This window comes from Triticum urartu, chromosome 6A (genome assembly GCF_056163025.1).
Source record: "Triticum urartu cultivar PI428250 chromosome 6A, HENAU_Tu73, whole genome shotgun sequence".
NCBI classification, from domain to species: Eukaryota; Viridiplantae; Streptophyta; class Magnoliopsida; order Poales; family Poaceae; genus Triticum; species Triticum urartu.
In genome coordinates this window covers 391355555-391377901 of record NC_141878.1, presented here as the reverse complement: position 1 = coordinate 391377901, position 22347 = coordinate 391355555, and the positions used below count along the sequence as shown (strand labels likewise).

Sequence of the window (22347 nt, the reverse complement as noted above, 5' to 3'; positions counted from 1 at the left end):
TCAGCCAGATGGTTTTGTAGTACCTGGTCAGGAAGGAAAGGTGTGCAAGCTATTAAAGTCTTTATATGGCCTTAAACAAGCTCCTAAAGAGTGGCATGATAAGTTCGGAAGAACATTAACTGCTGCCGGCTTTGTAGTAAACGATGGTGACAAGTGCGTGTACTATCGCTATGGTGGGGGCGAAGGAGTTATTCTTTGTCTGTATGTCGACGACATATTGATCTTTGGAACCAAACTTGATTTAATCAAGGAGGTTAAGGATTTCTTATCTTGCTGTTTTGAGATGAAGGATCTAGGAGTAGCTGATGTTATCTTAAACATCAAGCTGTTAAGAGATGAGAATGGTGGGATCACACTGCTTCAGTCTCACTATGTGGAAAAGGTCTTGAGTCGTTTTGGGTATAGCGACTGCACACCTTCTCCAACTCCATATGATGCTAGTGTGTTGTTTCGAAAGAATCGACAGATTGCTAGAGATCAACTGAGGTATTTGTAACACCCCGGATGTAACTTTCCCAATTTGTACTCCAACTCTTGCCGTTTCCGGCGTTAAGTTATATTTATTTCTCGGGTTCGGGTCTTTGTCTCCGTGTGTTGTTTTTCGTTGTCTTGCATCTCATATCATGTCATCATGTGCATTGCATTTGCATACGTGTTCGTCTCATGCATTCGAGCTTTTTCCCCGTTGTCCGTTTTGCATTCCGGCGCTCCATTCTCCTCCGATGGTCTTTTCTAGCTTTCTTTCGTGTGTGGGGATTAAACATTTTCGTATTGGAACGAGACTTGCTAAGCGGCCTTGGTTTACTACCGGTAGACCGCCTGTCAAGTTTCGTGTCATTTGGACTTCGTTTGATACTCCAACGGTTAACCGAGGGACCGAAAAGGCCTCGTGTGTGTTGCAGCCCAACACCCCTCCAATTTGGCCCAAAAACCCACCAAACTCTGCTCCATGTCCTAGAGCGTTCGATCACGATCGCGTGGCCGAAAACTGCACCTCATTTGGACTCTCCTAGCTCCACTTATGCCTATAAATACACCCCCCTCCATTTCGGATCTCTCCCTCTCTGAAACCCTAGCCAAAAAAAAAGATCTCCGCGCCGCGCCGGACACGTCCGTGCCGGCCGGACAAAAATCGCCGCCGCTGCCCCGCAAATCCCGCGCCGCCACGTGGCGCTCCCGCCGCCAGCCGCCGCCGAGGCCCGGGAGGCCCAAGCCGGGCCCCCGCGAGCCCGTAGCCCCCGCGCGCCCCCGCGCCTTCGTCTCCAGCCGCCGCCGCCCGAAGCTCCACCTCCGGCGACCGGCGCCGCTGCGGGCCGCCTCTCCGCCGCCGCGGGCCGCCTCTCCGGCTCCGACACCGCCCCACCATGCCGCCGCCGCGGGCCACGCCGCCGCCCGAGCCGGAGCTCGCCGCCTCGGCCACCACCGGATCCGGCCGCCCCCTCACCGGCCTCTCCCCGCTGCTCCGGCCTCCTCCCTCGACTCCGGCTCCGGCCAACCTCGAAGAACGCGCCCGATGAACAGTGCAGCCCCGATCTGGATTTAGATCTGAGCATCTCGGTTGACTTTCTCCTCCCGAAACCCTAATTTTATGCAAACTTTGACCGGTCGTATCTCCGCATCCGTAGCTCCGATTTGGGCATATAGCATATCAAAATGTTCGTCTCGACGAGTACATCATTTCATTCCATTGCATCATTTTCATTTGAGTGCATCTTGATTCCCGAAATGCTGTTAGAAGGAGGCTTCGTGAGTTGATTGTCAGATCTGCTAGTTCATCTTAGACTTTTGTCATTTTTTCCATGATTATTGTGTGCATGCTATGCCTGTGAGTCCTTCATATGTTTTGTTAAGGATTTTGTCTTCTTTCCAGAGGTGCAACCCATGCATTTTTAGGATGTGTGTGGTGACTTTTGCAAGCTTGCAAAGTAAGGCACCCGGTAAATCTGTTTTCAGGGACTTAGTAGTTTTCACTAAGTCTGGGATTATTTAGTTCATGATGCCATATGTTCAGCTTGTTTCCTAGTGATCCGTGCCTCTTTTGAGGATGATCAGTAAGGGAGTTTTGTTAATCTTGTTATGCTATATCCATCCATGTCTTTATTTGCAATTATGGAGCACCCTAGCTTGAGTCAATCGAGCTCTACTTTTGCTTCATGGTGAATCTGGACAGATCGTCAACTCGTTTGCGATTTTGCCGATGCTATTGTAGTTGATCCGTGCATGATATGCCATTGTTCTTGCCATGTATAGCTAGCATTTTGTGCCTTCTTAATGGATGTATACTTGCCTTGCCATGACTTGCACCGTAGTGAGTGCATCGAGCTCGTTTACATGCCTTCGTGAGTTATATTTCAGCATGTCTCAGTTTTCACCAAGTCTGTAAACTGTTTGTGTTTTAGCTATGTTCGTGTGCCCGTTAGTATATTTTGTAAACCCTTTTGGCCCCAGGTCACTTTGAGACTTTTGTTAAGATTGTTGAGTAGCTCCATGCCATGTACTTCCTTGTCATAATCAGGTCATGTATCATGTTGTTTTGCTGCTCCGAAGAGGGCTTCGTGATCTGAAATTTCAGACTAGTGTTAATTTCACTAAGTCTGAAATCTGTTTTGCATTTGCGTTTTTGACACGCTTGTTTGAACCTCATAATGGATGAATTGGCCGTGGCTCAGTGCTAGTCTTTTGTTAATCATCTTTTGTGCATCCCTGCCATATATTTTGTTGTCATGTTTGGTGGCTGTAGCATGTTCGTTTCGTTGCGTTTAGATGCCTACTTGCTGTAAATTGCAGACCGGTGTCATTCTTAAAACGCTTGCCATTTCCAAACCGTAACTCCGATCCCAATGATCTTTATATCGTTTTCAAGCGATTTCATCCCCTCTTTCCAGTGGCACACTTGGTTTTCCAAGTTGAGTCCAGTTTCATGCATTTCCTGTCATATCTTGCATTTTGCATCCCGCATCGCATCCCGCATAGCATATCATCATTTCATCATATTGCTTGGTCTTGCACGTGGTTGATTGTATCCTTGTTGCCTGTTTGTCTTGTTTGGGTAGAGCCGGAAGACGAGTTCGCTAACGAGGAGCCCATTGAGTTTGCTTTTGAGGATCCAGTCAACTCTGACAACTGTGCAGGCAAGATGATCATACCCTCGAAATCACTACTATCTTTGCTATGCTAGTTTGCTCACTCTTGCTATGCCAATGCTACGATGCCTACCTTTTGCTTGTCAGCCTCCCAAATTGCCATGTCAAACCTCTAACCCACCTTTGTCCTAGCAAACCGTTGATTGGCTATGTTACCGCTTTGCTCAGCCCCTCTTATAGCATTGCTAGTTGCAGGTGAAGATTGGAGCCGTTCCTTGTTGGAACATTTATTTACTTGTTGGGATATCATTATATTGCTATGTTATCTTAATGCATCTATATACTTGGTAAAGGGTGGAAGGCTCGGCCTCTCGCCTAGTGTTTTGTTCCACTCTTGCCGCCCTAGTTTCCATCATATCGGTGTTATGTTCCCGGATTTTGCGTTCCTTACGCGGTTGGGTTATAATGGGAACCCCTTGATAGTTCGCCTTGATTAAAGCTTTTCCAGCCATGCCCAACATTGGTTTTACCATTTGCCACCTAGCCTCTTTTTCCCTTGGGTCTCCGGAGCCTAAGGGTCATCTTATTTTAAACCCCCCCCCCCCCGGGCCAGTGCTCCCTCTGAGTGTTGGTCTGAACTGAGCTGCCTGCGGGGCCACCTCGGGGAAACTTGAGGGCTGGTTTTACTCGTAGCTAGTCTCATCTGAGTGTGCCCTGAGAACGAGATATGTGCAGCTCCTATCGGGATTTGTCGGCACATTCGGGCGGTGTTGCTGGTCTTGTTTTAACCTGTCGAATTGTCTTGTTGTACCAGGTTACCGAGTCTGATCGGTGTGTCTCGGGTGGAGGTCTACTCCTTCGTTGACCGTGAGAGCTTGTCATGGGCTAAGTTGGGACTCCTCTGCAGGGATTGAACTTTCGAAAGCCGTGCCCGCGGTTATGGGCAGATGGGAATTTGTTAATGACCGGTTGTAGATAACTTGAACCTTAATTAATTAAAATGAATCCACTGAGTGTGTTACCGTGATGGCCTCTTCTCGGCGGAGTCCGGGAAGTGGACACGGTGTTGGAGTAATGTTTGCGCAGGTTGCTCTTTAGTTCCTCACTCGTGCTTTGCCTCCTCTTCTCGCTCTCTTTTGCGAATAAGATAGCCACTATATATGCTAGTCGCTTGCTGGAGCTCCACATATATATTTTCCTTACCCTTCCTATAAGCTTAAATAGTCTTGATCGCGAGGGTGCGAGATTGCTGAGTCCCTGTGGCTCACAGATACTATAACTCCAGATGCAGGTCCAAGTGATTCCGCTCCAGGTGACGAGTACGAGCTCAAGTGGGAGTTCGACGAAGACTCTCAGCGTTACTACGTGTCTTTTCCTGAGGATCAGTAGTGGTGCCTAGTTGGGGTTTGATTCGGAGCCTTGTCGCATGTTGGGTTCTTTTCTAGTTTGGCGCCGTAGTCGGGCCATGAGTGTTTGAATGATGGATGTTATTTATGTACTTTGATGTGACGTGGCGAGTGTAAGCCAACTATGTATCTCCCCCTTTTATTATACATTACATGGGATGTTGTGATGATTGCCTAACTTGCGACATTGCTTTCAATGCGGTTATGTCTCTAAGTCGTGCCTCGACACGTGGGAGCTATAGCCGCATCGAGGGCGTAACAGTATTCTCAGATTATTGGCTCGCTTATGTATTTGGCGAGTGCCACGAGGCCTGACATCTCGTTTGCTGTTAGCAAGCTGAGTCGGTTTGTGTCAAAACCGGGAGATGATCATTGGCATGCGCTTGAGAGAGTTATGCGCTATTTGAAAGGCACCGCGAGCTATGGGATTTACTACACCGGGTATCCAAGGGTACTGGAGGGTTATAGTGACTCAAACTGGATATCTGATGCTGATGAGATTAAGGTCACAAGTGGTTATGTTTTTACACTTGGTGATGGCGCTGTTTCTTGGAAGTCTTGCAAGCAGACCATCTTAACGAGGTCAACTATGGAAGCAGAACTCACAGCATTAGACACTGCCACTGTTGAAGCAGAGTGGCTTCGTGAGCTCTTGATGGACTTACCTATAGTTGAAAAACCAATCCCCCCTATCCTGATGAACTGTGATAATCAAACTGTGATCGTCAAGATAAACGGTTCTAAGGACAATATGAAGTCCTCAATGCATGTGAAGAGGAGACTGAAATCTGTCAGAAAATTGAGGAACTCCAGAGTTATTACGTTGGATTATATCCAAACGTCGAAAAATTTGGCAGACCCCTTCACAAAGGGTCTATCACGTAATGTGATAGATAATGCATCGATGGAGATGGGTCTGAGACCCACCGCATGATTTGTCCATAGTGGTAACCCACTCTATGTGATCGGAGATCCCGTGAAGTAGAAGTGGGAGACAAGTTGTTGGTCAGCTAGGAGGAGAGTATCCCTATATTACCTATCTCACTCCATGAAGATGCAATACTCTCCTGATCTGCATGGCAGGTTGATACTTATCTTAATGTGTTCCAAGTGGCTTATTCGGGTAAGCAGAGATGTTGTCCTGCAGAACATCTTCTGAGGAACACACCTATATGAATTTGACTGTTAACGTCGCAGTCTGTGAGAATTGGGTGTTCTCTAATAAATTCATGAAAAGGCCCTGGAGTATGACGTATACGCTCCACCCGCGGGGAAGCCTTGCGGCAGCCCAGTATCGGTCAAGAATTTGTGTGAAACTAGTCTCGCAGAAAACTTGTAGTTCAAGGCATAGTCCACTATTCAAGTTGTGATCTAGTGTAGCATAAATCTCTAAGTGAAAGTTCAACTTCACAGTCTCCACTAAGCACCGGTATATAAACAATGTTTTGGAACTAAATGATGAGATGTGCCAATGAGACTTTGTGGGGGATTGTTGGAATTTTGCTAGTAGGCATTTGGCCCAAAGCCCAACTAAAATTTTGAAATTCTCTTGGCCCATTCATGCACACATGTGAGTGGAGTGAGTGAGACTAAAGTTTAGTCCCACCCCGGAAGTTGAGAGAGAGTTGCACCTCTTTATAAGGTGAGCTCTTCTATCACTTGTATGAGCATGAGAAGAGGAGACCTACACGCGCGCTCCTCCTCCTCGCTCACCTCGTCACGCCGCGCCACGCCACGCCACGCCACGCCGCGCCGCGCCACGGGTTGCGGGATTGAGCCGAGCCGAGGACAGAGCTATGCACGTTGTCTATATTTTTGCTACTCGGGAAAAATTAATGAGTCATTCATTAATTTAATTAACGGGCGCATTAATTACTGAACAGTTTCCGATTCTTTTGGATCGTGACGACTCGGACGTGGGGTTTACTCCCACGACCTACTCGGCCCGCACTATATAGTCAGGCAGACGTCTACCCTAGCCGACGCTGCTTCGTATGGTTTCTCACCACCGTTCCAGATCATTACGCAGCCAAGCAAGTCTTCTCCATCCCTCCTTTCGACGTGCACCGGGAGAAGGGACAGTAGGCCTCCGGATCCTGTACGGGAGAGGGGCGATCAGGTTTTTGGGGAGCGCACTCGCGCGACTGCTGGCAGCGACGACTTCGCGAACGACGACTTCTTCCCCGACCTCGGCAACCTCATCCTCGACGACATGGGCGACAACATCAACGTCGGCGGTGCTGCACCCGCTGCACCGTATGTTATTCTATCCTTTTTGTTCGAGATCGTGGTAGAATTCTTGTTTCTAGTATGTACCCTAGATGTGACCTGTTCATCTACTATGCTAGTTCTCATGATTAGTTTAATCTCTGCTATTGCTGTCATGATCTATTTCCTATTTATTCGGATTAAATCTCATAGTAATTTGCTCATTTTTCCAACAACATTGGTTTGTATACTCCTTTACCACTGGAAGACAAAGGATCAATACTTGTTCATCTTTTCCCCTTGGGATCAATCCAAAGAGGCAATACATAGGAACCTCTTTTCACCAACCTCCCCCGATCCCCGTGTCCCTCCCAGAGGCGACATGGTTCTATTGCTTGAATCAACTTTATTTTTTTCCTAATGAAGCATGCTTATTCTCATGTAACATTACATTTGACAAATCAGAATCAAGGTCCCTGAATTGTTATAGTGAAAACATAAATGAAACGAGTGAGCTTTTAGATGAGTGCATGTTCAAATCTGCCAAATACTTACGAGTGCATCACAAAAGGAAGGGCAGATTCAAAGATTCACAAAAAGTAGTATTGGAACGGCACAAATAACTTCACATACATGATGTCTTAATAATACTGGGAATATATATGATCTGAAACATCACACTCATATTTAGGTAGAGAAAATACTAAGTATTTGTGTAAATTACAGAATTTGTAGCCTTTGGGCGACACAAATATTGAAGGGTTTATTTATTAATATTAGTGCACTCCAAGATGCTACAGGCAATCTTCTTCCTGGAAAACTTTACAAATATCGAAGGCCTTGAGTTTGAAGCTTTATTAAGAGTGCAATCCAAGAGGCCGCTGTCAATCTTGTTCCTGCAAAAAATTCCGATTTAAGAAGTTAGAAATCGTGTGAAAATTGACCATGCGAACTTTTAACAGTACTATGTTGTGCACTTAAATTTTTTGGTTTAATAGCACACAACTTGCATCTACAAGGGCTTTTAGTTCTCCAGTCCTGGTATTATCGATGGAACTAATGAAAGTGCTTCGGCAAACTTGCCCTGAATCTAGCACTCCAGTTGACCAATTCCTCCTGCTTGTTGTCCCTCAGGTTGCAACTAAAATAGCCCCTCTCCTGCCAAAAGGAAGGTTGTTATGATGATCTTATGTGATTAACACATGTTATAGGTTAATGCACTTCTTTATGCACACAAATCTACTCACGGACACAGCGGAGAGCACTGAAAAGAACAACAACGCTGCCTGTCCGGTGGCCTGCACTTATTTACTACTCCCTCCGTACCAAAATGTATATCTTAACAATATGTACTGGGGCTGACATGCAACCCATGGCAAATACGTGTTTTCTAAATTTAGGCCCGTCAAACATTTTTAGGTTCACTATCAATGTATAAAGAATACTGATAACACCAAACTGATACTGATAGATCTCATGAGATACGCTTTCACAATGTATTAATAGTTTCTATTTAAATCAGCACATTTCAGAAAGAAAAATAAATCGATGGCCAGTATATCACGAGATACAAGTATTTGGAGACGAACTAATCACAAACTCGCAGATTAGCGTAGGCAGGATTCCCGGTAGAAAAAAAATGCAGAAACAAGTCACCAAGTCCCTATCTGTAATGCACCTGCAGAGCGTTGTCGCAATGCACCTGCTAGGTCATTAGCCTCTTAACTTGGTCAATGCAACTGCGGAATGCAAGGAATTAAATATATTATTATGTGCAACTCAAAGAGAATCATACTGTACATGCAAGGACGGGAGGGCAGGAAAGTAGACAACCTTCTCGGCAAATTGGGCAAGATGCGTTCCACGGCATGCACTAGAATGTCACCCTTCAGGTTCTTATTATCTGTTACATTCAGCAATTCTCTAGTGTCTAGCAAAGGAACAAGAAGCCAATCAGCTTACTCTCGACTTCACACATGCAACATATACCTGAGAAGAGTAGGACAACAGAGAAGCTACAATGATACCCCGCAACGTACCTTGTGGACCTTCAGAAACCAAGCCCCCTCCAAGATAATGTCTGGTGAGCTCTTCCACTTCGCCGTTCTCTACAAGTAGCCATTTATCCAAAATTTGTCCAATGAGCATGTGGGCTGCTGTTGAAGTTTCATCACAGATCTCGGAGAGATCCTTAGAGTGCACTGGCGTCTTCAAATGATTGGTATCAACAGCCTCCTCCAAAGCAAGGTTGTCTCTGTAATGTGGAGTGGCTCCAGAGTTTTCAGTTCCTTCACATGGTTTCCTGAAAACCTCCTCTAATTTGGAACCTAGATGTTCAGCTTCTTGAACATGATGTGCAGCTCTGGTAGATTCAGCCGAACAACACTCGTCCATATCAACAACTTTGGGTGTACTATTCGAAGAACAAGGCTCATCCATATGCTGCTCAAATTTATAGTGGAAATAGTTGGTCTCAGGGAGTATGAAATCATTATCCCCAGTGCAGTTGACACTCCCTAAGCTCATCAACTTGTCCGCGTCTGAACAGTCATCGGTATCATAATATGCCAAAGCTCTGAGTTGACTGCTTACATTCAATACAGAATCTACTTCAGCATTCTTCCTTCGTTCTGTCAGACAGGCACTTTCACATTGAGAAATCCGATTTATAAAGGCTATGGCTTGATGGGCCTCATCTGGCAAATCACCTTCATCAGATTCAAACAAGCATTCTAACAAGTACTTCCTCAAAGATACTCTAAATTGCATCTTTCGAAATTTAGGATCTGGGTCCAATATGGGACGCAGCAATTTTAGGTCATCATGCTGGAGTTTTGGAAGCAACCAAAGAGCATTCAGGATATCATTTTGCAAAGACACTGTTTCTTTTGAAAAGGGGAAGTACTCTAACTGAGAAATATCCATGGATCTCAACTTCTGCTTCCAGTATAGGTTCACCACTGACATGGCCTTTGCTAATCTCTTTGGCATGTAACCTTCCTCAATACGCGCTATAATCATTTTGCATCTTTTCCTCACTATTTCAATAAGATGCCCTCTACTGGAAGACCGAGGCACATGCCAGAATTTCGGCATACATGTTTTTCCTATGAGCTTCCTGTTCACTGCAACAAGAGCTTGGTCAGGAATCCCATCAAGTCTATCCAAAGCTTGGTTGATAGATGACAGAAGCAGTGGTGACACAGGTGTGACAAGGCTCAACGAATCAGATTGGTAGCTGCCAGGATTTCTCAAAATTTCAGACAACTCAAACATGATGACATCTTCATGATCCAGCTTGGCTAAGTAACACGGAAGATGGTATGTTACAATTTCTCTTAACAGTGGTCTAGTCTTATTAAAACTACAGTTGGTGCGGCTGATGATTTTAGCCACTGATTGAAGTGCTCCATTGCTTAACTTATTGATTGTGCTATGCATAATGTTCAGACTTTCTGGACTCAATGAGCCATCTTCCCCTCTTGGTAAGTTAAGAAGCCTGAGACCATCCTGAACCAAGTGATGGTTGTGGCCACCGCGCTGCAGACCATAACTTTTTGCAACATTGGCTGTCACTTTTTCGCAAGACACCTGAAAGAAAAGTCCTTAAGTCATACGTATATATCTCTAAAAAATAGCATATTTAGGGAAGCATGAACTGAACAATGGAACTAATGCAGCCGAAGTTGCTATTGAGGTGGCTTGTCAGAAACCACATGTCAAACATGTTTTGTATTTGTTGTAATATCATAGTAAGTAAATAAAATTACAACGCTAGGAAATTTTGTCAATGTGACTAGAATGTAACCATGCCCATAAATCAAGAATAGTATGGTAAAGTTCACATGATATGCCATATACAGAAGATCCCAGCTAGACAACACCCCATAGGGCATTATTTACAATAGTTCTAATCATTCCACATTATAAAAATCAAATTACTGAATATACATCTGAGTTGTTTAATGCTACCTCTGTTCCTAAATACGTCTTATATTTAGGAACAGAGGTAAGTAGTAACATTTATACGAAGCCAAGTGTCTCGTTTGATCACTTACATAGAAATGTTGTCTAGTAACTTGTAGCTGTACAAATTGTATATCCATTATATATTTTTCTTTTACATTAACATGAGTACATGTTAGCCCGAACGGAAATAGATACAAGCTATATAAGGTATAACCTGTAGTTATTCTTACAACAGCAAGAACTTACTTCGTCACTCCGTATATCTGATTCAGCCAAGAACCTGTATATAACCACAGAAGGCTAGCAATTAGACTTTCTTGTTACTACATACAACCGGTTGCAACTGTTGGCCAAAGAAATGCAGGCATCTTGCCATCTGGGGATTTTTTTTTCTTTCAAAAGACTAGGGTCTATATCATCTGAAAACCGACATTGGTTATTACTCCCTCCGCCCCATAATCTAAGACGTTATTACAACCAATATAGAAAAAATCCAAGATCTTATTACAACCAATATGATTATGGGACCGAGGGAGTATTTTTCAATAACATGCAGGACAGCATACATGTAAATATATTAAGCAGGGAGAAAGCTAAACCACCCGGAGACGGAAACGACATTATATGCAACATACGTTTAAGCATCGAACATAAAAGATTGTAGAGATGAATCACTTTCCCTAAACCATAGCGGCAGCAAATAGAATTTCCATTTAGATTGCCACGACCAGCATGGCAGTGTGATAAACTGCAACAACCGTTGTCGCTATGAGCAACATCCAGAAACAAAAGGAAAACCGAATCACAGTACTATCAGAAGAAATAAGGAAGTGCCGCAAACCTACGCATCAGCCAAGAACTTTGGTCGCTTCAGTCGTATGTTGCAGCCATCCGATTTGGGAGTCATCGACTCCAACCACCTTCGTTTCTTGTCGACCAGGACCACCTGCTTCCGAACAAGCGACCATAGCCTTTTGCCATCCTCGACGGAGAAGTCCATCACAGGGCTGTACGCTTGGTCGGGACGATTGTGGAGATGGTAAGAGGAGGGAACCAAAGCAGGGAGAGAGATGGTGGTGGTGGGTAGTAACGGCTGGAGAGCCTAACGGACGGCGAGGGAGCTCCGGTAGTTGGAGCCGCCAGCCAGGTGCCCTCGAGAGAATCCAGAGACCGGCGAGTTGGGTTGCCTGCCTGACGGCTGCCGCGACCGGCGGCGTGAGCGAGAGCGACGGGTTGGAGAGCCGGACCGGCACGGGGCTTTCTTGGGCTTGGGCCGTGAAGCTTCTCTACATGGGCCAGCCACTGGCGCGGCCCATTAGCACATATGTTTATTTCTTTTCTTCTAGAGCAACTAGTTTTCTTCGATAGCAAGTTGAGTAGCGTTCCTTCGAGAGCCTTCCAACGATTACATGGATGGGCTTAGAGCACGCCAATTAGCGCGTGCCCAACCGCCGCCACATGTCTTCCTTCGAATTTTGTTTTTTATTTTATTTTTTCGCATGTGTTTTCGGCTTTTTAATGGTTTTGAGGGGTTTTTTTGACTTTTCGGTTTTCTACCTGTCTTTCTTAGCTTTTTGACAAAAAAAATCAAAAAAAAGTTTTTTTTGTGAGAGGCATGGTTTTGGTTCTGCGATGTAACTCTCGGAAACGAAAAAAATGTGGTTTTTTTTTCACGAGAGGCATAGCTTTGCTTCCGCTAGCTCGGAAATGAAAAAAACACATTTTTTTTTTCTTTTTTTGTGAAAGGCACGATTTTGCTTCCGCGAGAGACATGGTTTTGTTTTCGCGAGAGGCATGATGATGCCACTCGGAAATGGAAAAAAAATCACATTTCTCTTTTTTTTCGTAAGAGGTGCAATTTTGCTTCCGAGAGGCATGAATTTACTTTCGCTAGCCCGTGCCTCTTGGAAACGGCTGCCAAAAAGGAAAAATACATGCTCCTAGTTCGGTTTTTTCTTGAAAAAATGTTCATCAAAACCTATCAACATGGGATCTAGTTTTGAAGAACTCGACGCGAGGAATCCAACGATGAAAACGGTTCGAGATTTGAACGCACAGTTTACAATAAAACATTTTGAATAAGCGAATTTAGGAAAAAGGAAAAATTCATAGGTTGCGACAAGTGACGCACATGCAGCACGCCATTTGTTACAACCTGAAAGGGAGAGTGATCTTTGAAAGAAGTATTACTCAATTAGTGATTTCGCTTTTCTTATCTATCTACCTGCTGAAGATTTACCCCTAAAAAATTTGCTGAAGAATTTTTTTAATCTACTGCAGTATCTAGAAATTTTGAACAACAATAGTAGCTCAGCAAAACACGTCCAATCCTTCTAGTAAATGGGCTGCCGAAGTGTGCGGGGCTCACGTGAGCCATTTTATGCGGCCCTCTATATCAGAGAAACAACAAAACACGCCCAACCTTTCTAGTAAATGGCATACCGAAGTGTTCGGGGCTCATGTGAGCCATTTTATGCGTCCCTTCTATATTAGAGAATTTGTATCTACTCCCGAGCTCAAATGCCCTTGATGAACAGTAAAATCAAAAGGAAAAAAGGGTAAATAAATTCAAAGAATACTGATTTTTTTTGCCAAACTTTGACAAATGATTTTTGTACTTGCAAAGTTTATTATGAAATAACATTCATGGAAATCGTGGCAAGAAAACAAAATCAATGTTGCAAAAATGCTATTTACAAAAGCATTTTGGAGTACTGATTTTTTTTTTATGACTTCCACGAATGTCATTTTCATTATGAAAATTTGCAGGCACTCAAAACATTTGTTGAAGTTTGCACAACAAAAAATTCAGGATTTTTTGAATTATGTTTGCGAGATGCACCAGAAGAGACCAGACAGTCCGGCTCCTCTGTTGCCCTCTCCTCATTTTCTGCGGCCCTTCTATATCAGCGCATTTGAGTGTTTCATCATCCTGAGTTGATGCATAATTACTCAAACCCATCCCGTTCTAGCACGGGTACGGTTTGACGAAGGTCAACTCGACCGCTTTCAAGCACCGACCTTTTTCTTTTGAAAAGGAGGATGTACCCCCGGCCTCTGGGCGATGCTTCAAGCACTGACCTGGAAACGAACTACCCAATATTGTTCAAGGTTCACGCTGTTCAGGGTAGGCTTACATCATATCATATCATGGGATTGCGGTAGGCTCCCAAAATTATTCCCACCGTGACTAGTCTGGCAAACCTCAAATCCTCAACACATGAGTTCGAACACCACGCAACCGTGTGGATTCACCGCCGCTGAGATCTCTTCCTCGACGAGACCAAGATTCCTCCCACTCCAAACATCACTGCAGCTGCACGAGTGTTTTCGTACGAAGGCTGTCCCAAGAACCTTTTCCAGGTCCGATATTCTCACGGTTATCTTCCGGCTCACTGAGTCAAGGTTGAAGAATGCGAGGTAGATTTCCCCTGCGACATAAATAAAATATTAAACATCATGAACTACTTGTGTATTATCATGGAGGTTCATTCTGAAAGACGCGCGCGTAACGAAGAAGCCAGAAGTACCAGCACCCCAATCAGGTCTCAACGCAAAGAAATGTGCAAATAAACATTTGGAGACTGGAACACTCCTAACATAGTACTAGAATAACTAGAATATCACATAATCAGTGAGACGGGTTGCATATTCGTTAACGAAAATAGTATTATGGATCGGAGGGAGTGCCATTTTCGTAAACGCCAGCTTAGGGAAGGTAATATGTCCATGTTTTTGCATCACTGCTCTCTGAGCCCACATAAAATTCCACTCTACTCTTTTTCTTAAATTCCGCATATAAATGTTACGAGAATGAGTTACCACTATTAATATTACAACACAATTATTCGGTTATTTTGTTCTGTTTTCAGCTTACAAAAGATTACAGAACATGAATCTTATAACATAAAATTTCTGCAAACATTTCAGCTCTCTTCAGTTTTTCACTAATTTATATTTCCTGGGAAAAATAACTCAATTTCATTATTTTTAGTGCATAAACAAGACACTGTGTATCAATGAAGCTTAGTCTTCTAGAAACAGATCTAGCAAAAACGTTCACTCCTATCACAATTTTAAAGGATTGGATTCAGGATCTTCTGAGACTGTAGGATGTACATGATCACTAACCTTTACTTCCAGTTGCAATCCATGCACGAGCTCCAGTAATACCTACTGCATAGAGAATTGTGCCAACCATGTAATATTTTTACTAACCAACTCACAAAAAAGAATGATGTCATGATTACCTGCTTCCTTGCTGGATTCCACCGTGGCACATAATCTTGAATAGCTGCTCACAAGGTTACCCTTGTCATTCAGCTCCCACATCTAGAGAAATTTGACGCAAGACATGATGAGCTAGTTGCCATTCATTTAGTAGTGTAACCAGGACACAATATTAACTATAGAAAAAGAAAGCTGAAAAGTGTATTGATCTCCATGAACTTGTTTCAATACAACATTTAGTGCTAATTTACATAGTTGCATGGTTATGTGTTGGCGTTGTGAAACCAATATGTTACCAAAGCTGCCATGACAGCATAATATACTAAGGAACATTACGTATTTAACACATCAGCCAACAGAAAATGGGGTTTCGTGAGTAGTTTGTTCAAGTACTATAAGAACCTCTGAAAATCTAAAAAGAATTTCATCAGTCCTAATGAGAACAGGACTAGTTAGTATTGGGGCAAATCTATTTGATGTGTACCTGCCTTGCATGCCATTTGCACCTGGAGAACATGAGAAGCTTAACCTCTGAGGCAGTCCGCCGCCGACTAGCAGATGCATCCAAACAAGAATCATTAATGTCTGCAACTGCCAGATGGAACTTTGTTTGGTCTTCTTCCTTTTCATTGATATCATCATCCCTAGAACATATAGTGTGTGATCATACAAATTAAAACACGATTACTTCTCCATTCATAATTGGGTTGCACTTACGAGGCAAGAAGAGGTTTTGTTTTCCCCAAGCAAAATGAGACATTTTTGCCATTCTCTGTTTCATAGATCCTGCATATATGATCTGACTTCCCATCTTGTGGAAATACAAACCATCCATTAGCTTGGTCATTGGTGCAGGAAGTGAGACCCACGACCATGCCATCATGTTTTGTCGGGTTTACAGTATATCGAGGACTCAAGTGACCAGAATGTCTGGTATTAGAAGTCGTCTCACCATACACATAATGGAACTGAAAAAAAACAGCTCGGCTTATTGACCATGTAAGTGTACATATTGTTGTAATAAGAATCCTAAAATGCAGGTACCTCCATGTTATTTTTACTGTAGTAATTTATCTTCAATAGAGTAGGATTCGTCATAATGCTGAATGTACTATTGTCGAGATGTCTCAGATCTCCTCCATATATGAGAGGCGACTTAGCCATTGACCAAAGTGTCATCTGCAAGGTCATATGAAAAAAAGATTTCAGTGGATAAAACAAAATGAAAAACAGGCATGAAAATCACCAAGTGCAAACCTGTGCTTTCTGTTCATCAAATGTAAGGTTACACGGCCTATGAGGGCCCTGATTGACACCTGTCTTATTAAAGGGAAAAAAAGGGTATGTTAATAGTTATAAAACCACTTCATGGAACCAGCAATTTGTTCAGTACCACAGAAAATATCAGAACATCACATGAGTTGGAAAACAGCATCGATGTGTCACTGAGATGTGGCATCAGGCCCTACATATAAGCCTCACACTGGATATTTTCGAGTTTACACAATTTTGTGATGCTACAAGCTAATTTTCCTTTTTCAACGAAAACTAGTGCATAAGTTATAAGTTATAGTTCAGGAATTAAGATAAAGTTAGTTCAAATTTTTCAAAACTAAGTATATTGAATGAGACATGTCATATTCCAGGTATATTTATGAAGTTTTAAGACATGATTTGTCATCCTGGTCCCAATCGATGAAAACTAGCAAGCAGAGATACACATAATCTACAGTACCGATCCAATAGACGCAACTAAATATTGAGTTGGTGCAGAACAAAAAAGCAGCATGAGTAATGCTGCATTGTACAGTTCTTATCTAGCGTACTAAGACAATTATTTACAGCTTCTTCTTTTGGCAAGGTAAGTGACTTAGCATCTTGATTAGCAGCCACAGGGGGCAAGGGGAATCACAATTATTATGATAGTAAAGTAAAGATACAAATCGTTACCCGGATCAGTTAGCCAGCCAAATGGAAGCATGTCTAAATCTGGCCAAGATTTTCCTCGTAATCCAGTGGCCCCGATCTTATTCGCAGCAGCGAAGGCACTGTGCGCAATATGCAAACAAATAAGTTCTTATTTACCAGAGAATATTAAAAAAAACTGAATACAGAAATAAGGAGTATATAATGGATATACAGAGAATATCTGTTTTGATTTACCTTGACACAGTAAAATGTGAACTAACATCTTTCCAGTTGTCCCAATCATCTCCTGTTATCCTATACATATTAACATGTTCACTGATGTTTTCAGCTAATGCTACAGTGACTTCAGTTCCTGGTGAGATGGACAGTACTATTGGGCGGTCAAGCTCTTGCAGGAGCTGCAATGGGAGAATCAACTGATTCTGAAGGTGCACCAATTTCAACGGGACTTGTGTAATTAACTCTAGGATGCGAAGTTATTTACCTGCGAAATAGTTATTACTTCTTCCGGGCTATAATCAGTACCGAAGATACAATCAACCTTCACTGCAGGAATGGTACATATGGAATAATCTCGTCAAACTCAAGTTATGTCAACGCTTAAGAAATGTTAACTACTCCCAAGGTGGGAGCTCTCTACCATACCATATTGTCACGAGGATCATCTAACTAGCGAAAAGTACAGATTTAGAAATAGCATACCAAAATCAACACCCCAATCCGCATACTGTCGGTAAAGAGATCTTAAGAAGGCCCGTCCAGCTCCAATATTCGTATTTACACTCATAAATCCATGTGGCATCCATGCACATGTTTTATGGGTCAGGCCAATGTCACGAGCTGCCCATTGCCGACCGTTCTCTACATAGGGTTTTCCCTGAAAAGGATAAGAAGACACCACATTAACAATAATAAATGAAGTTCTATGGCATTCTTTGAAGTACGCAGAAAATGATTTATGGACAACAATAAATGCTCTCCTAAGGACAGCATCATTTGACAAAGCACATTAGTGCCTCCTTTTAATAATATGTCTATAACAGTATGGTAGATACAGTATGATAGACCCTTGAAATCCATGGAGGTATCATATCTCTTCATTTCATTTCACAAATAAATTTGTAGATTGCAACGCATGGTCAAGAATTGTCATTTGTCTTCTGTTACAGTAACAGATAATTCTGAAACAACAATATTTGTAGTATAATAGCAATTCAAAGGAGGAGGCATACCGTCTCAATATCCAAGATGGGTGTGTTCGCATTAACAGCCTGTGTACTTATTCCTTTCATTAAATGGATGCCGAATTTCAAGCCCATCTCATGAACCTTATTGGCAATTTGACTGAACCCTTTATCATATTTGGATGATGGAAATCTTTGGAGGTCAGGAAACGGTCTACCCCACTCATCAATGTTGTCAAACCCATACGAATCTGTATATGCCCCATCAACATACCTCCGGTACCACAGGTAATCAATAACTGCATACTGCCAGTAGATAACGAACAGAAAGTTAATCAGAATTATCGGTGTTCATATTCTCTTATGCCATTAAGTACCAAGTAAAAGAATTCTGGTTTCGCAAAAAAAAAAAAACTGGTAGACAACCTGATATCCATGTGGTAGTAACTTTTCTGCCAAAATCTTTGCATTTTGCAAGTATGCATTTTCATCAACCGTCCAAGAAAAAGAATCATAGGAATTCCATCCTCTTGGTGGTAGTTCCACATGTTGTTCATTTGCCTCAGATGTAACCCTGAAAATGTTCAGTATGAACTAACTGGAGTCATTTCTCTTCAGTTTATAGTCTGTTTGGCTGTCACACGATTAAAAAGTATTGTCCAAAGAGAATATTTTCTTCTCAACACTTATCTTGTAAACGGTCTTATACTCCCTCCGTCCGGAAATACTTGTCATCAAGATGAATAAAAGAGGATGTATCTAGATGTATTTTAGTTCTAGATACACCCCTTCTTATCCATTTTGATGACAAGTATTTCCGGACGGAGGGAGTATTAGTTTACAGAGGGAGTACTTGTTTCACATTCATACAATTATGTTACTTTAGACTGGAACAGAAATGAGTAGACAACAACGGAGAAATGTATATGGCGTTAATTTATTTGAATAATCTTCTAGAAAGTCATTAATAAATGCAAGGAGGAATCTTGATCAACAGGAGCAAACAGACTGTGTCAGAGAAGAAGAAACATTCACATATCAGTGATGCAGCCATCCTCCTTTTCTCCATAATCTCCTAAAAGAAAACTGCAGGAGCTTTACAACCAAAGTGGTATGTGGCTTAGGATCATTTAGGATCTGCTTTTTCCCAATTTTGTTTTTGAGCCGGAATTGGTGTCCCACATGTTGTGCTAAATTATTCCATATCATGGCACAACACAAAACCGAGAGATGTATTTCCCTACTGTTTTTCGTTAAAAAGGAGGAAGAGAGATTTGAAGCCTATAATAATCTAAGAACAACACAATCTTGTCGACAATCAGATGCGCAGTAGGAAATCTCGAATCAACCCAATAATAACCGAAGGGGGCGTACACTAGAGAGCTCTGGAAATATTTGGGACCCAAACAGAAGAGAAAGCATTCCGCCTAAAAAGATGCTAGTTGTGCGGGAGTGTCACTTAGATGCGGCGAAATAATTAGTAAAACACGCAAGAAACGCCACGAAAAGCGCATCGTTCTGACGCATCCAGGTTACCGGACGAGATGGGAGCCGCACTGACCAGAGGCAGAGGAAGATGACGAGCGCGCGGAAGAGGAGATGGCCACGCCATGGCGGCGGAGAAGTTGGAGCTCCCAGTCCCAGTTCCATGCCAAACCTTATGGAGGTGAGCTGAGCAGAGTGGAGTGGAGTGGAGAGGCACAGGCGGCACGGTGGTGATGGACGAGCGATGATTGATGCAGGTGGAGGTTGGGAGTTGGGACTCCCTATGGTGGGGCACAGAGGGAATGTCGTGTCGTGCTGCGCGATGCGGTGTGGTACGTGTGCCGTTCCAGGTGTGAGAATTGTGGCGTGTATGGTGCATGTGATGTAATTTGGGTCTGTTTGGTTGTTGAATTGCATTGAAATTTAGGCTGATATGAACCTTTACAACATCTCCCAAGCAGGCTCGTTAGGAGGAACGGTAGAATCAGTCGTTTCCTCTCAGTTAGGCTCGTCGTGTGTAGGGGAGGAAAACGCGGCGTCGAGCTCATGCTAGCAGAGGGATGGCGCAAACTCGCGTGTTTTTTCGTAAAAGCGGTGGGAGGAATTGGGTCACCTCTTGATGAATCGGTCACCATATTTAACCCCCTTTAACTCATGAGCGAAACCAAAGTCGTCATTTTTCCCTCCAAGCTCTATGTGGCGGGTGGATTCTTACTAAAAAAGGCTTTTGACCCGCTTTATATATAAAGCAAACCACTAGAGCCAAACGAGTTCATATATAGAAACACCACACCACACAACACAAAGTAGCACACGGACATAGTATGAAAGGGTTTTGCTGAGGGCACAGTTCAACAAGCCCTGAAAAGTACACAATAAATAAGCAGCGGCCGCGGCCGCTGTGAGTCCCAGGGACTAATGCGGCTCATGAGGTGGTGCTGGTAGCGGCGGTGTCAAACGAAGAGCCAACGCCTGCAGATCTGCAGTGAATATGCCGATGGCATCCCTCTCCGGACCACGGCTAAGTGGCTTCCATAGCTGCAAGTAGCCGCACATTTTGTAGATAGCATCAGTCAGTTGACGAAGAGGGGCACACTTAATCACAAGCTTATTATGAATCGACCATAGAGTCCACACAAGAACCGTAATGCCCAACCACGTGGAGGGTCCCACGTGCGGATTTCCGAAGTTCCTCGAAAAGGTCTGGGAAGTTGGTGTTACACCATCTCCCACCAACCACTTCTCTGAAACATCTCCAAAGGAATTGTGTTGTCATGCAAACGAAGAAGATGTGGTTGGAATCTTCCACGATCTTGCACAACGGACAAATTCTATCCCCGGGACCATTGCGTTTGAGTACCTCCACCCCTGAAAGTACCCAACCACGAATCTGTTGCCATACAAATATCTTAATCTTAAGCGAGAGTCTAATGGACCAAATTTTCGCAAGGGGCTCCGGACCAGGAGAGGTGGCAATAGCCTGGTAGAGCAACTTAGTGGAGAAGCAAGGGGCAAGAAAGCTAATTTTATGGGGAAAAAAGCCCTCAAAATTTCAACCTGATCAGAGTTACGGATCTCTGGATATTTAAGAAACAATGTTCGGACAGAAAACAGTAGCGAAGAGAGAGAGGGAGAGAGAGAGAGAGAGATTCAGTCTCGGAGGGGCTCCCTCCCTCTGGGAGCCATGGCAGCCAAGGACCAAAGAGGGAATCCTCTCCCCATATAGGGAAGAGGCCAAGGAAGAAGAAGGAGGGGGCTCTCCCCCCTCTCCTCCAGTGGTGCCGGAGCGTCAGCGAGGGAACCATCGTCACAACGCCCATCTCCATCAACTTCATCGTCTTCATCAACACGTCCATCACCTTCCTCCCTCTATATTCAGCGGTCCACTCTCCCGCAACCCGCTGTAACCCCCTACTTGAACATGTTTTTTGATGCTATAAATTGTTATCTAATGATTTGTCTCATTGCTGTTATGTCTTAGTAGTTTACTTTTGTCATATAGGTTAATTGGTGATCATGATTGGTTTGAGTTGTATGTTTTATTTTGTTGTTATCATTTGGTTGCCATAGCGCACACGTAAATGGATTACACTATAGGGTGTTGCAATATGTAATGATTTGCTTATGGCGGGTTGCGGGAGTGATATAAATCTAAACCCTAGTTTGTGAGTCGTGCATATGGGATGAAGGGGGCAATTTGTCTTAATGCTATGGTTGAGTTTACCTTAATGAACTTGTTAGTATTTTGCGGATGCTTGCTAATAGTTCTAATCATAGGTGCATAAAATTTCAAGTAAGGAATGACATGCTAGCAGAGGCCTCTCCCACATATAAAACTACAATGACGATTATCGGTATAGTTATCAATTGCCTAGGGATAATTCCACACATCGTACCACCACTTTCCCACGCTCGCTATATTTACTTTATTATTCTTTTATTAAAACAACACGTAAATTTTATTTTCACGTTCTTTATTACTCCCTTTGTTTCTTATTACTTTGCGTCTAAGTTTTTCTCTTTTTTCCTAATTGTTCTGCGCGCTAGCCTATTTCTCCGTTTCCTTCCAACTTTGCCCCTTCCAGCTAGCCAATCCGTTGCATGGCAGAGCAATTAGTGGAGTAGTCAGTGCGCATGCATGAGCAGGCTAGCTGCATGCAGGGAAGCCAAGGCGCACGGGCCAATTAGGTGCATGCAGTTACTTAAAGCGCGCCAGTTCCCAACGTGCAATTAACATGAGAGGAAGGGTAAGACGGTCCAAGAAACAACCAGCGGTACGCCCCTTGGTATGCGGGCTTCAAGTTATGCGCAGAGAAAAGAAAAATAGAGGGAGTATCTTGCAAACCTATCCCA

General features: G+C 43.3%; 2 protein-coding genes across 9 annotated transcripts; both read right to left on the bottom strand.

Moving 5' to 3' along the window:
- Positions 1-7302: 7302 nt before the first annotated feature.
- Positions 7303-11886, bottom strand: LOC125513720 (uncharacterized). Of its 7 annotated transcripts, XR_007286100.2 has the most exons (7): positions 11512-11886; positions 10913-10946; positions 8737-10288; positions 8531-8627; positions 8376-8436; positions 7781-7855; positions 7303-7593 (listed from the first exon to the last, which is right to left on the bottom strand). XR_007286100.2 is itself a non-coding variant. In XM_048678893.2 (6 exons), exons 1-5 carry the CDS (start codon positions 11664-11666, stop codon positions 7828-7830), a joined length of 1866 nt encoding a protein of 621 aa, XP_048534850.2. In that variant the 5' UTR covers positions 11667-11886; the 3' UTR covers positions 7303-7593; positions 7781-7827. The 7 variants fall into 7 exon arrangements, 6 of the variants coding, with proteins under 6 accessions (XP_048534850.2, XP_048534851.2, XP_048534847.2 ...); XM_048678893.2 differs by lacking the exon at positions 8376-8436; XM_048678892.2 differs by lacking the exon at positions 7781-7855 and having other exon boundaries at positions 7459-7593.
- A 1857-nt stretch (positions 11887-13743) lies between these two features.
- LOC125513721 (Melibiase family protein) lies at positions 13744-19780 on the bottom strand. 2 transcript variants are annotated; one of them, XM_048678899.2, is made up of 14 exons: positions 19571-19780; positions 18436-18583; positions 18058-18315; positions 17528-17702; positions 17310-17371; positions 17060-17223; positions 16847-16944; positions 16154-16212; positions 15941-16075; positions 15614-15864; positions 15381-15540; positions 14917-14998; positions 14798-14839; positions 13744-14097 (listed from the first exon to the last, which is right to left on the bottom strand). In XM_048678899.2, exons 1-14 carry the CDS (start codon positions 19657-19659, stop codon positions 13880-13882), a joined length of 1941 nt encoding a protein of 646 aa, XP_048534856.2. In that variant the 5' UTR covers positions 19660-19780; the 3' UTR covers positions 13744-13879. The 2 variants fall into 2 exon arrangements, with proteins under 2 accessions (XP_048534856.2, XP_048534855.2); XM_048678898.2 differs by having other exon boundaries at positions 14798-14842; positions 19571-19778.
- Positions 19781-22347: the final 2567 nt, after the last annotated feature.

Excerpts from the sequence above, each read along its gene's own strand:
- LOC125513720 (XM_048678890.2), bottom strand. The coding sequence starts at position 11,666 with ATGGACTTCTCCGTCGAGGATGGCAAAAGGCTATGGTCGCTTGTTCGG. Across the intron at positions 10,289-10,912 it reads CAGATATACGGAGTGACGAA|GTGTCTTGCGAAAAAGTGAC; the intron begins GTAAGTTCTTGC and ends CTTTTCTTTCAG. Across the intron at positions 7,594-8,530 it reads TTGCCCAATTTGCCGAGAAG|GAACAAGATTGACAGCGGCC; the intron begins GTTGTCTACTTT and ends AATTTTTTGCAG.
- LOC125513721 (XM_048678898.2), bottom strand. The coding sequence starts at position 19,659 with ATGGAACTGGGACTGGGAGCTCCAACTTCTCCGCCGCCATGGCGTGGC. Across the intron at positions 17,224-17,309 it reads AAGTAATAACTATTTCGCAG|CTCCTGCAAGAGCTTGACCG; the intron begins GTAAATAACTTC and ends CTCCCATTGCAG. Across the intron at positions 14,999-15,380 it reads GCAAATGGCATGCAAGGCAG|ATGTGGGAGCTGAATGACAA; the intron begins GTACACATCAAA and ends AAATTTCTCTAG.